At 31.9% G+C, this 14,462-nt stretch overlaps 1 protein-coding gene and 1 long non-coding RNA gene across 2 annotated transcripts; both read left to right on the plus strand.

The window, feature by feature from the left end:
* Window positions 1-6,230: 6,230 nt before the first annotated feature.
* On the plus strand, window positions 6,231-12,117 carry LOC120071158 (uncharacterized). The gene is made up of 7 exons (XM_039023261.2): window positions 6,231-6,854; window positions 7,149-7,284; window positions 9,714-9,795; window positions 10,705-10,880; window positions 11,025-11,162; window positions 11,244-11,383; window positions 11,496-12,117. The coding sequence occupies exons 1-7, from the start codon at window positions 6,737-6,739 to the stop codon at window positions 11,765-11,767; spliced, it is 1,062 nt and encodes a 353-aa protein (XP_038879189.1). The 5' UTR covers window positions 6,231-6,736; the 3' UTR covers window positions 11,768-12,117.
* Window positions 8,359-9,167, plus strand: LOC150037769 (uncharacterized). Its single transcript, XR_016527698.1, has 2 exons — window positions 8,359-8,483; window positions 8,681-9,167. It is a non-coding gene; the product is annotated as an uncharacterized LOC150037769 (long non-coding RNA).
* Window positions 12,118-14,462: the final 2,345 nt, after the last annotated feature.

The raw sequence follows: 14,462 nt of genomic DNA on the forward strand, positions 1-14,462 counted from the left end.
CTAATAAGTCACTCACTCATAAGCTATTTTATAAAATTCATGAACCTATTTGAACCTAAGATGAAAAGTTCAATATTTCATTTAGCCACAAAATTCAATATTTTGTTGAATAATTAATATGTTTAAGATTAATCAATGAAACTGACTCATCTAAAGATATAGAGGGTGTTTGGCTCATCAACATGAGTCGAATTTGTAACATATACCAACTCAATGTTTGGCTCACAAACTTTAAATGTTGGTGGAGTTAGGTTGGTATATTTTACTAACTTACCCCAACTCTCCATTCTTTCAATGTTTTCAATGGTTCCACCAATTGACCACTGTCGACAACTACCGTTACCACACTCCAATCCAACTCTGGGCTTTGGCAATCGCCTCTGATGATAACTCCAATGATCACCTTCGTGCTACCAACTTCGACGATCAATTTTAGGCTTCGACAACCACCTTCGATGACCAACTCCGATAACCACATTCGTGCAACCAACTATGACCTCCAATACTCACCTTTGACTACAAACTCCGACAAAAATCACCTTCAATGATCATGATCAACTTCGACAACCACTTTCATGCGACCAACTCTGGACTCTGACAAACACCTCTGACAACAAACTCCGATGAACAACTCCAGGACAACCTTCATGTGTCAATTTTGGACTTCGACAACCACCTCTGACTACAAACTCCGGTGAAAATTATCTCCAATGATCAACTTCGAGGACCACCTTCTCGTTAATAACTCTAATAACCAACTTTGAGTTCTGACAACCACCTCCGATGACAAACTCCGGCGACCAACTCCAATAGGCCACCTTCATGCGATTAACTTCGGTCTCCGACAACCACCTCCAACTACAAACTTTGGTAAAAAATCATCTTCGATGATCAACTTCGAGGACCATGTTCCCATGACCAACTCTAACGACCAACTTTGGACCCTGACAACTACCTCCAACGATAAACGTTGTTGACAAACTCTAATACCACCATCATGTGACCAACTTCGAGCTCTGACAACCACCTCCGACTACAAATGTTGACGAAAATCATCTTCGATGATCAACTTCCACAACCACCTTCCTGCGGTCAACTCATATGACCAACTTCGAGCTTCAACAACCACCTTCGACGACAAACTCTGGCAACCAACTCCAATACCACATTCATGCAACCAACCTCAGACTCCGACAATCACGTCCGCTATAAACTCTGGTAAAAATCATCCTCGATAATCAACTTTGACAACCACCTCCGACGATTATAAAATCGATGATTGTCAAAGCATGTTATAGGGTTGTTGATTATATAAATAATAGTATTTTGTCAACGTTAAGTGCAATATTTATATGTAAAAAATTACAAAATATATTTTTATTTGATTGAATTCACATATCAAATTAGTGTTGAGAATATTTAAAAAGTATGTTTGTAGTTGAAAAATATGTAACAAATAACAAAAAAAAAAAAAACCCACAAATGATGATTTTTTTCATGGGATATTTGATGGTAAGAATTAGTAAAAGATAAAGATTTGTTCTCTAATGATCCTCCAAATTTGGAGGAATTGAACATGAAATTATTGAAATTTGTTGGCATTTCCTTCTCTGATGATCCTCCAAATTTGGAGGAATTGAAAATAAATTTGGTGGCACTCCATTGGTTGCTAAGATAATAAGGAAGGTTCAATTAAAAAGTTAATGACAGAGGAAAAATATAGAGTAACAACAAGAAAAAGAAGAACAAGAAGAAGATGTGAAATTCATGGAGAAAAATTAGGAATAAAAAGTTTAGCTTCTTATTATATCTAACCATATTTCTACCAGAAATGTAGTGGGTTAATTGTTGTTCATTATTACAAAAAGAAAAAATAAAGATAGAACGAAAGAAAAACTTTTTAAAATAAAAAAATACAATTCATATTTTATTCAAAGAAAAAATGGGTGGAATTATTAAATAAAAACGTTTTTTTTATATATAAAATAGTAATCATAAAAATAGATTATTTAGACTGTTGGGTAACTATTTGGTTTTTTATTTTTGTTTTTGAACAAGAAGCCTAGACATTGCTCCCACTCTCAAATTTCTTCTTTAGTTATCTACTTTTTACCAATAGTTTAAAAAATCAAGCCAAAATTTGAAAACTAAAAAAAAATAGTTTTTAACAACTTGTTTTTGTTTTCGAAATTTGACTAAGAATTCAACAATTGTAATTGATAAAATGCAAATCATGGTAAGAAATAGAGAGAAAATAGATTAATTTTTAAGATCCAAATGAGGTTTTAGAGTTCAAAAAATTGTCCCAGATATCCTGGAATTCAACTCTGCATCCCAATCATAGATGTATGAACTTTACAGATATATGAATTTGAAACATTATATCTCAACTCATTGTTCCTAAAAGCTCCATAAACTTTTCCGACTTTGGTTTTAGGTTCAGCCCTTATATTTTTCCTGTGTTGTTCATATAATAGCTCTATCTGAAGTGCACATGGTGAAGGAGATATATATTTAATAGGTTCAACGTTTATATGAAGATCAACTTAGTTAAGAAAGCAACATTCTTGCATATGTTGTGTTACCTTTGGTTGCAGATGAGAATTGCCCTTTCGTAACTTTAACAGATTTAACAATATGTTTGAATTGACTAGAAAGAAAAAAATATTATTCAAAAATTCATTTTCATTTTATAAAATATCATGAACTAATAATTTAAAACAATAGTGGCAGAAGTTGGTGGTGGTGATTGTCAGAGGTAGTTATAGAAATTGGCCGTTAGTGGTAATGTTGGTCAGAGTTGGCTATCGGTGATGATGGCTGTCGAAGTTGACTACCGGTAGTGATCGTTGCCAAAGATGACAGTAGAATTAGAAACCATTTCACATAATTTTTCCATCTAGATGAACCTGCGCAGGTGAACAAAAATTCCAAGATTTCTTTAAAAATTTGTAGATTTGCAAGATTCAAAGCGGAAGATAGGAAGAGATATTTGGATATAATTTACATTGACGTTGCTTTTAAAATAATTACATTTTGTCGTACTTTTAAAAAAATCAGCTATAAATAACATTGAGTGAATTTCAATTTTAAACTCAGAGAAAGCGTAAAATTAATGCTAAATTCTTGTGATTTAACTATAATGATAAAAGTAGACATATAGTTTTTTTTTTATAAAGCTATTGAACAAAATAGACATATTATTTCAATTATTTTTATATTAATGATTAATATCATTATACTTTTAAATGAATATTTAATATCAAAATCATTATAAGTATTATAAGATAATTATTTCAAAAAGTTATATGCTTTAAATGGAAAATAAATCTGTTTAATCTAAATATTTGATCAAAGTTAAAACAAAAAAAAATTGTTAGAAGAATTGGATTAATCCAAATTTTATTGATATTAGACAATGTATATGACAAAAAGAAAATGACATATTTAAAAATTTCTAAATTGAGTTAGAAAAGCAGACTTTTAAGGAAGCTAATTCAAAAGCTTGTATGAGTGTGATTTTAAATTGAAAAGTGACTTTTATATAAATTAATAAATAATCATATTTACCAAATAAGTTAAGTTATTTTCAAAATAATTTTTTACTCTTCCAAACTCGATTCCAAACGACTACTCAAATAACTATTTAAAAAGGATAAGAACATAAGAAGTTGAATTATAAAATAGTTACATTTATGAAACATGAGTAATTTACACCGCTCATCACCATCAATTAGTCTGATTTGGATTTTTTTAAGTGTTTAATTTTAAAAAATGGACTATTTTAGAAAAAATTGAAATGATTGACAACTACTTAAAATAACTTTTAAAACATCTCCAAAGTTCATTTTCAATTGATTTTATTAAAGGAGTTTAAATAAAAATAATTTTATAATTTTTTTCCTCTAGTCAATCTAAACAGACCCTAAATTTCTTGCAAACCAGATCAAGATATACGGCTTTTCTTCCAACATATTTCAGATTCTAAGTTGCTTCTATCACTAACTATGAAACACAGATACTTCATGTGAGATAAAAAATCCGTATCAGACACGTATCAGATACTTTTCAGATACGTATCTATGCATACATTTTTTTAAAGAAAAAAGACAAGCAACTCATCTAATCTTTTACAATCTAAAACTAGGCAACTTATTTAAAAAACTCACTACCCAAGTCCAAAACTAAAAGGAAAAAAAATAAATAAAAGATCAAACCTTAGAATCATCTAATCTACATCTTCACATTTGAGTCCCCACAAAGTCCACCAAAATATAAACCATTTGGATATCTTCAACAATTTAATGAAGAAGTTATTCGTTTATCTTCATGCTTCTCCCTCTAATCTTCTTATTCTTTATAATATGAATCACTTTTCTATTGCATCTTAGATGTTACTTTTTTTGTATTGTATTTCAGTGTTTGTATTCTATTTTATGTTATTCTTATTTATACTAAATTTATCTATATTCTAGATTTTTTTAAGAAAAAGAAAATGTATCTTCAAATTATAGTATCCTCGTTTTTTTAGAAATATATATATATATAAATGACTTATCCTTATATGTATCCGTATTTTAGTTTTTTAGAAATTGACGAATCGTCGTATCCAATCATATCCGTATCGTGTAACTGGAATCGTCGTATCCAATCATATCCGTATTCTGTGCTTCATAAATCACTAATTAAGTCAAAAGCTTATGTTAATAAATTGTGATAAATTTAATTAAACCATTGCTTTAACATTTAACATTCTCCATCTATTGTGAATTTTAAAATTGGTAAAAAAACCCATCAAATAAAATCAATATTAATTGGAGAGAAAATTTATTAAAAAGGTTTGAGAAGAGGACCATCTCTTTTTAAGCTACCAGGTTTGAGAAGAGGACCATCTCTTTTTAAGCTACCATGATATATCACTATTCAACCCAAAAACTTAAGTTAATAGATTATGATAAATCTAATCATACCGATACTTCAAACCGATTTTCACTCATTTATAATCCTAACAAACTATGTGATGGGATAGAATCTCCTTTCCTTTTTTTTGTTTTTGAAAAATAGAATCTCCATTTGTAGACAGTGTGAATAACAACCTAAAATCTTAATTTTATTAGAGATTATGAATTTATATGCTAGATTCCCTTGTAAGCATTTTCCATGAGGCAAGAGGCATGAACAATATCAGGTTTTCTAGTTTATCTATGCATTATAAGATTATTTTTATGCATGTGCTTATCAAATATTTATTTCTTGTTCATATTCTATTCCAAATTAGTTCATGTATTTCAACCAACAACTTTTAGCGTTTTGCATTAGCCAAAATCATTCAAATTTTAAAAACAAATAGATATTTAGATTTATCATTTAATTAAAAAAAAATACAATGTAACAGAATTTGGAAGTAAGATCTTATTTTTGGGCATTCTTGGTATATTGGGAAAAAAAAAAGCTTATTGTTGCCTAGGCTAGTTACCTTTCCAATAAAAAATTGCAATGTGTTAATTATTTTTTAAAAAAAGATATATATTTTTTATTTTGTTTTTGTGTAAAAGAATGAGGAACATATTTACTCTCAATTATGATCTTAAAAGAATTAGGTGCATCAGGTGGTTCCTAATTATTAATTGAAAAATATTTACTCTCAATTGGCATGAGATACTATTATTATGATTTTTTTTTTTTTTTAAATATCATTTTAGTTCATATACTTTGAAGTTTGTTCAATTTTAGTCTCTATACTTTCGAATGTCCAATTTTAGTCATCGAACCTTCAATAAATCCTAAATTTAGTCCTTACTTCTAATTTAGTGTAGATTTTTTCTTTATTTCTTTATTTTTATTAGAGTTTTTACTATAAATTTTCAAAACGGTTCACAAATTGTGTTTCTTTGCATCAAATTATTATGATTATTTAATCAATTTTGATAAAAATTAACTTCAAGGGACTAAATTTAAGATTTGTTGAAAGTAAATAGACTAAAATTGAACATCTAAAAGTATTATTGGCTAAAATTGGACAAATTTAAAAGTATAAGAACGAAAATGGTATTTTAATTTTTTTTTAATAATATGTCTATTATTGAAAATAAAAACTAAAAAAGTGCTAGATCTAATTTTTCAGAACGGGCTCAGCGTCTTAATGGGCCGGTTTCAAGTTGAAGTTCAGCCCAAAAGAAAGAAGAAAAAGAAAAAAAGAAAAAAGAAAAAAGAAAAAAGAAAAAAGAAAAAAAAAAGTAATTTGACGTTATATAAGATCAGGTCTGAAGCCAGTTATGGTTGCGCCTAGCCCTTCTCTAGGAAGCTCTGTTTTGTTAGATTTTCCTTTTTAAGGTTTTTGTAATTTTTTTCTTCATTTTTTCTTTTTTGAAAATTTTCGTCTTTCTGTAATTTTGAGGTTTAGAATTTGATATTACCAGAGCCATTTCAGAGGGTTAGGAGGTGTGTGGGTGTTAGCTTTGTTGTTAGCGTCTATCACCTGTGTTATATACCGCCATTTCTCGCTCCAATTTTCCTTCGATCACAATTCAAACAGCTTTACCTTTGATTTAACTGATCGCCGTCTTTCTGCTTACACTTGGTTGTGGATTTGTGAAGATTTGCGGCTTTAGGGTTTTGATTTCCTTTATTTGTTCTTCAAATACACCTTTAAACGGAATCAATAAAAGAACAAATCTATAGAAGTTTTTAGGTTAGGTTTATACAACTGTAGTGTGTAGTTTAATTTTGGTGAGACATGGATAAGAAGAGAGTGGCTATTCCTCTCGTTTGCCATGGCCATTCTCGACCGGTTGTGGATCTATGTTATAGCCCTGTTACGCCCGATGGATTCTTCCTCATCAGTGCCAGCAAGGGTATGATTCAAAATATCAATTTTCCTTTTTCTTTTTCTTTTGCATTTTAGATTTGAATTTATTAATCGCGAAAGTTTCTGGATATGAATTATGAATTTCTGATCATTCTTGTTCAGTGTCAGTCCTTTTGACTTTAATTGATAGTTGTGCTGCTAGATGTGGGTATTGCTATTTTAGCCTTTCTTGATGAAAGATTTGTTGAAACCCATGTGTCTTGGTTGTCTGCTCGAAGCATGATCCACGGTTTATTTTTAATGGGTTGCCTTTGAAATATGCTTTTCTTGCCCCATTCAGATTCCAATCCCATGCTCAGAAATGGAGAAACTGGCGATTGGATTGGTACATTTGAAGGTCACAAAGGCGCAGTTTGGAGTTGTTGCCTGGACACCAATGCTTTACGTGCTGCCACTGGTTCTGCTGATTTTTCAGCGTATGTCTTTCTCATTGGTTTTCATGATACGTCTGAAAAACTGCATTAGCTTTGGCTTTTCAGAGTCATAACATTGTATGCGGTATATGATTAGATATCTTCTCTCAGAACTGAGATGAGGAGATCTCAAATGTGTATAGCATCGATTGGGGAGTTAGGGATTTTCCCAACTTTTTTTATCAACTGATCAGCATAGATTTGGGATTTTTACTTATAATTCCTTGTTTCAAATTGTAATTAATTTGATTCCCATGCGTCTGAGTTCTGCTTTACGCTTTATACTATTTTATATATACATTTAATATTTTCAATTTCCTATGTGTTTCCTCTTTATGGTTATCAGATATTTCATGCTTTTGTTTGAGTGCTTAGACCAACTTTCTTTTTGACAAAAGTTGATGAATTATGTTAGATTTGTGGTGGCATTGAAAGGGTTTTTTTTTTTTTTGAAAGGGTCATAGGCTTCTAATGTAGTTGAAAGCGGGTATGCTGTTTACTTCTTTATGTTCTTGATGCAGTGGATTATACACAAAGATGAATTGGATGTTATGTGTACCCAATGATTTTATTCGACTTATTCTTTCAGTTTTTCTCAATGAAAGTTGTTGTTCTTATACAAAAAACAAAAATGGTTTTATTCGACTTATGAATCTATGATCATGAATAATCTTTCTATGAAGACTTTTTTTAGCTAAGAATAATAATTGTCATAAAACAATTAGTTCTTAATTTTATTTAACTTTTCTCTACAAATAGTATCAGGGAATACGTCCATGCCCCTGTTTTCAGTGAACATTACATTAATTGGTAATATAGTTAATATTTTGTATTTGATCAACTTGCATTTTTTTCTTCTGCTCTTTGAGCATTTGCACCTGTTATTGAATTTTACTTATCATTGTTCTCTTTTGCTTGAAAATTTGTCAATTTCACTATTGGACTTGGTTTGTTGGCATGAAACCTTCACCAAAAAGCTTTATGTCATGTGTTTGATTTTCTGGTTTGGCTGGGAAGCTCTGTGTCTTTCTCCTTTGGTTTTTGTCGTCCTTTGTCCAATAGGGAAATGATAGAGGTGAGCTCTCTTCGTATTCTGTTTGAGTATTTCAACTTTACGCATGGGAGACAGGATATTGGGAGGCCTTCTCGGCGCAAAATTTTGTCCTGTCCTAAAAAGATGGGCTTCAACCCTTGATTCTCTAGTAAGTTATTCTTTAGGATTTTATTGAACCCCTCTCCTGTTTGTGAGTCGCTCTTTGATGTTTTATGGAGGATTAAGATTCCAAAGAAAATTAAGTTCTTTTCATGGCACATGTGGCTCGGTCGTGTGAACATGTTGGATAAGTTGGTGAGAAAAATGCCTTTGTTAATGGGTTCTTTTTGTTGTTTCCTTTGTCAGAGATGGAGGAAAACTTGGATCACCTTCTCTGGAAGTGTCAGTTTGCGAGGTTTGTGTGGAGTTGTTTTCTTCAGGAGTTTAATTTTGTGTTTGCTCGCCAGAGGGAGGTTTGTTTGATGATCGGAGAGTTCCTCCTCCATCTACCTTTCAAAGAGAGGGTATTTTTTGTGGTTTGTGGGGTGTGTGTTTTGTTGTGGGATATTTGGAGGGAGAGGAACAACAGAGTGTTCAGAGATGTGGATAGGAACCCTAGTGATGTTTGGTCCTTGGTGAGGTTCCATGTTTCCTCTTGGGATTCGATTTCAAAGACTTTTTGTAATTATTTCCTAGGAAATATCTTACTTAGTTGGAAACCCTTTATTTAGGAGGTTTTTGCGGGCATGGTTTTTGTATGCCCTTGTATTCTTTCATTTTTTCTCAATGAAAGTAGTAGTTTATTAAAAATAAAAAAGAAAAAAGAAAAAGAAGCATTTTTGGTTCCCATGCATACTGAACTATTCCTGCCTCATTCTTGTGATGGTACAGTACTAGATTAGCAATAGTTTGTTTGGTGAAAATGTGCCAGAATTTACAAAGACTCTGTTATGGTTGGGGGTTCTGAAACTTAAGTATGACGTTAAAAACTAGTTGGTTCTAACCATTAGGTACTATGGTTAAATCTGCCTACCAACCAACTTAATAAACTCTACGAAAGGCTTACACCTATGGTGAACACAGCTGCTTTTGCCTACCTCGTTCCCCTTGCTAGTGCATTTTGCACCTTGGCTTTTGGCAGAATTATTCATTGTGGTCTTCTTCCATTTCCCCTTGCATTTGCTTCATATTGTGTTACACCACTTTCCTACTCCCCCTTTCCTCAGGCATACGGTAGAGTTTATTGTGATTATTTTCAAATTGATTATTCGTAAGCTTTGTTTGTTAAATATTATTTCATTTGCAATAGAAGTCAGACATTTCTTTCAAGTGATTTTGTGACAATAATGGAGATTGGAATCGTTGGTAGGATTCTTCATATTTGTGATTGAACTTACAGGAAAGTATGGGATGCATTAACTGGAGATGTACTGCACTCATTTGAGCACAAGCATATTGTTCGTGCCTGTTCCTTTTCAGAGGTAATATCTTATATCACATTTTTTATACACACTGTTTGTTGATGTGCATATGATCTCACGTCTTAAGAAATGACTTTGGAATCTATTATCAAAACATGGTGCATCTTTTGACATTACTATCAATACCCAGGAATTAATCTGGGTGACAACCTACCTAGTCTTTCAAAACCCTAGGGTTTTGATAACTTGTAGGGTCCAACAGTTGTTCAAAGTGAGATTAATCAAGTGGCATTTTAGTTTGGGGTAGACACTATGGATAATATTATTTAAAAAATGTAAATTTCACTTCTTTATTGGTACGGGGTTGATTGATTCAATGTGATGTATTCATGTGACTCTTGGTTTTTGAGTTATTTCTGTCTTGATAGAAGTATATCTATAGTTTTACTTACATGATCAAATTCCGGTTTGGAAATTTTTCCTTAGTTGTTTTGTCCACTTGCGGAGTTCCTCTTCATTGAGGAATTTCTCTTTGAAAGAATTCTCTGAGCTTTTCAAGATTAGTTACTTTTTTGGGTTTTAGTTTAAGGTCAATTAGAGTATTGTCCTCCCTTATTGGTTGTAATTGGCCAAAATTGTTGTAATTGCTTTCCTTGTATTTTGAGCGTTAGTCTCGTCTCATTTTATCAATGAAAAGTCTTGTTTCCTTTAAAATGAAAAAAAACTTACATGACTAGATTCATTAGTTGTTTATTCGACTTGTTCTTAAACTGCTTGTTATTCTCCCTCATGCAGAAATGATTGTGGCACTATTTGAGTTGACTGTTAGTTACCAAATCTTGTTATCATCTTGTTATTTATGTGGAGTGATTATGACGCTTTGATCCATTCTCTTCGTTCAATCTGATATGCTACAGTTTAAAATGAATCTCCCTTTTCTATCTTAATGCGTTTTCTAAAATGTGATAGGATACACACCTTTTATTGACCGGTGGTTTAGAGAAAGTACTACGTATATATGATTTGAATCGTCCAGATGCACCTCCAAGAGAAGTGGATAAATCCCCTGGTTCAGTCAGAACTGTTACATGGCTTCACAGCGATCAGACCATACTAAGTTCTTGCACTGACATGGGAGGTGTCAGGTATTAATTGCTGGGTGTTAATCTGCCTTGTCGCAAGGATATGTATATATTTATATATATTTATATATTTATATATATGGGATGTATTTTATTATTATTTAGATATTTGGCAAGTCTTTCTTAAGCTTAGTCGTTGCCATACAGGTTATGGGATGTAAGAAGTGGCCAAATAGTTCAAACACTTGAAACCAAGTCATCAGTGACCAGTGCAGAAGTTAGTCAGGATGGACGCTATATCACAACTGCTGATGGATCTACTGTTAAATTTTGGGATGCAAATCAGTAAGTGTAATGCTTAGAGGTGTTACTATTACATTATAATACATTCTCCTTATGATTTTTGTTGTTTCTTTCTCTTTTCAGCTTTGGCTTAGTCAAGAGTTACAACATGCCTTGCACTGTAGAATCTGCTTCCTTGGAACCGAAGTACGGGATGAAGTTCATTGCCGGTGGAGAGGACATGTGGATCCATGTATTTGATTTTCATTCTGGTGATGAGATTGGTATGAATCTGTATCATTCTTTTTCCTTTTTGTTTGCCAAAAAGATTCGACTTTTCCTGTGAGGTCCCGTTTGTGATTGCTGAAGAATGCCTCGTTTTAACTGTGGGTGCAGCATGTAATAAGGGTCATCATGGACCTGTACATTGCTTGCGCTTCGCGCCCGGAGGGGAATCCTATGCCTCTGGATCTGAGGATGGAACCATTAGGATATGGCAGACTGGTCCTTTAACACATGATGACTCAGATGAAGCCGCCTTGGTCAATGGATCTATTGGAAAAGTAAAGGTAAGTGCAGATGAGGTTTCACGCAAGATCGAGGGGTTCAACATTGCAGACGAGGGGAAGGGCAGAGAGAAGGAGAAGGAGGAGACAGGAAATGAGTGAATTCGTTTCTCCATTGCTTGATGCGAAGCCGCAGAGCGTTCGAGCTTTATATTCCTATACAGTTCATCTTTTGTGAGATATGGACTTTGCTGATTTTTGTATACAGTTTTAGTCAATTCTGCAGATATGGGTGTGTGAACTTATTTTTGTTATGCCAGTGTCTTAACGCTTTTTATTTTTGACATTTTTAGATTTTAAACCATTGTCATTTGTAGCAAGGATCACGTTAAGAGCATACCATGTGAAGAAAGGGCTGGTCATGACTACAATTCAGGACCAATCTCCCAGAGTTTGGCAATCCAACTTTCTTGTAGTCAAGCCAAGTCCAAATAAAATTGAAAATTTTCCAAGTCATTGTTTTGTCGAATATTTCTATGATTTTAGAAGATTTACAGACCAAAAACTGTTTGCTCAATGAAAACAGGGGTTAGATACCTGAAAAACTACTTGGGCTCTGTTGGACAATTATTTGATTTTTGGTTGCTTTTTTGAAAATTAAATATATAAACATTCTTTTCTACCTCTAGATTTATTTACTTTGATACTTTCTTTCAAGTGAAAATTTTTAAACTAAGTAAAGTAGTTTTTAGAAATCTGTTATTATTTCTTGAAATGTAGGGAAGAATTTAACTCTTTTACTTGCTTTGTTCCATCATAATTTAGGTTTTTTTTTAATAATCATTTGGTTTTTAAATGTGAAGTCAATTATCTTCAATTTCTTACCGTAATTTTTATTAGTTAAAGCGTTAAATTCTTAGTCAAATTTTTAAAAATAAAGTTTTTTTTTTTTAATTCTAAGTTTTTTTTTAAACATTGGTAAAAAAATAAGATTTAGGGTTTATGATGGTGTTTATAATTTTAATTTTCAAAAATTAAAAATAAAAAATCAAATAATTTTTAAATGGGGTTTTAGTTTCAAGTTTTTAGTTTTTGCAAATCAAGCTTATAAATTCTGGTTCTACCTATTAATTAATTTATTTGATTACTTTTTACTATTGTTTTGAAAAACCAAGTCAAGTTTTAAAAATTAATAAAAAATAGTGTTAAAAATTTGTTTTTGTCTTTGAATTTTTTTAGAGTTAAAGTGTTTATTTATGAAAAACGAAAACTATGGTAAGGAAGTTGAAAGAAAAATTTAGGGGTGTTTGACAACCCAAAGAGAGTTGGATTGAGTTGGTATTTTTTACCAACTCAATGTTTGACAACCAACTTTATATGTTGGTGGGGTTGAGTTGGTCATTTTACTAACTCACCTTAACTCCCCCAATTCTCTCTCCCTTTAATGTTTTTATTTGTTCCACCCATCGGTCTTTGTAGGCTATTATCGCTACGACATTCCGGTGACATGCTTCGATGACCACCTTCAGATGGCCAACTCCGACAACCAACTCCGAACTCCCGCAACCACCTTCGACGGCACTTCGACAACCAATTCCGACAACCACCTTGGTACAAAACAAGTCTGACTTCCACAATCGCACGACCAACTTCGACGAAGAACTCCGAGCTCCACCGACCACCTCCGACGACAACTTAGTGACTAACTCCAACGAGTACCTTTGTACAAGCAACTTTAGCGACATACTCCTACTACCACATTCGTCAAACGATGGGTTTAATTATCCACCATTTTATCAATCTCACTCTCACCCATTTTTTCACGTGTTTTCATTACTCTCCCAACTCCTTCAATTACTTTGTCATTTCTCTCCTCTCATGCATCTCTTCACATTTACTCCCCTTCCCTCATCTTCTCTCTTTCGCCTTCTGGTTCATTTTTCTCATTTTCTCTCTTCTTTCTCGGACTCGTATGCGTTTTATTTTCCCTTTTTGTTCTCTCTTTTTATTTTCTTTCTATGACTCTTCTTTTAAATCAATTCTTCTTCTTCTATTTCATTTTTTTTTCTTAGATTTGAAAAGTATTAGATAAGACATCCTATTATTATTTTAGTACACAAAAGTTCAATGATATGTTTTAAACAACCTATCCATTGATGTTTTCAAATATTACATAATTCTAATGAAATTGTGGAATTGAAAATTATGACTCAAGTTTTTTTTTTTAAATTTTTTTTAAAGAGTTTGTACACTGATGCAACATAATAGTAGCAAAAATAGATATCAATATTTCTAAAATTATTTTACCAGTTTTAGAAAAAGGTAAATTCATATTCCACAAATTGGTCAAAAAAGACTATCTAATAGTTGGTTTTATGATTTAAATTGTAAGATTTTTGTTTTTTTAAGATTAACATTTAAGTGTTACCTCTTTTATCTAAAACAATGTCAATAATTTCAGTTGATGAAACTAATCATTTCAGTTGTTTTTAACTTTTACGATAATTAATGATTAAGTTGGGTTTTTGAATAGAATAATTATTTTTATTTGAGTGTTTAAAAAGTTGAAATAAAAATTTGTGTTCTATATATGAATACTTTGTAGTGAATTTGTTATGTTTTGAGAATGGAAAAAAATTCGAATTTTTTTTTTTTTTTTGTTTTTATCTTAAAAAAAATTAGGAAAATATGTGTATAGCTGAAAATTAAAATCAACAATAGCAATAAAAAAAAGACAAAAACAATTTCATTTATAAAAACATCACCAGATATCCCAACGCAACTCTGCCCCCAGCACACCAAACACAGATAATGTAACTCTCCAGATAATAATTATCAATTCAACTCAACTCAACTC

The sequence above is a fragment of the Benincasa hispida genome, chromosome 2, assembly GCF_027475165.1.
Source record: "Benincasa hispida cultivar pf3 chromosome 2, pf3_genome.v1.1, whole genome shotgun sequence".
NCBI lineage: Eukaryota > Viridiplantae > Streptophyta > Magnoliopsida > Cucurbitales > Cucurbitaceae > Benincasa > Benincasa hispida.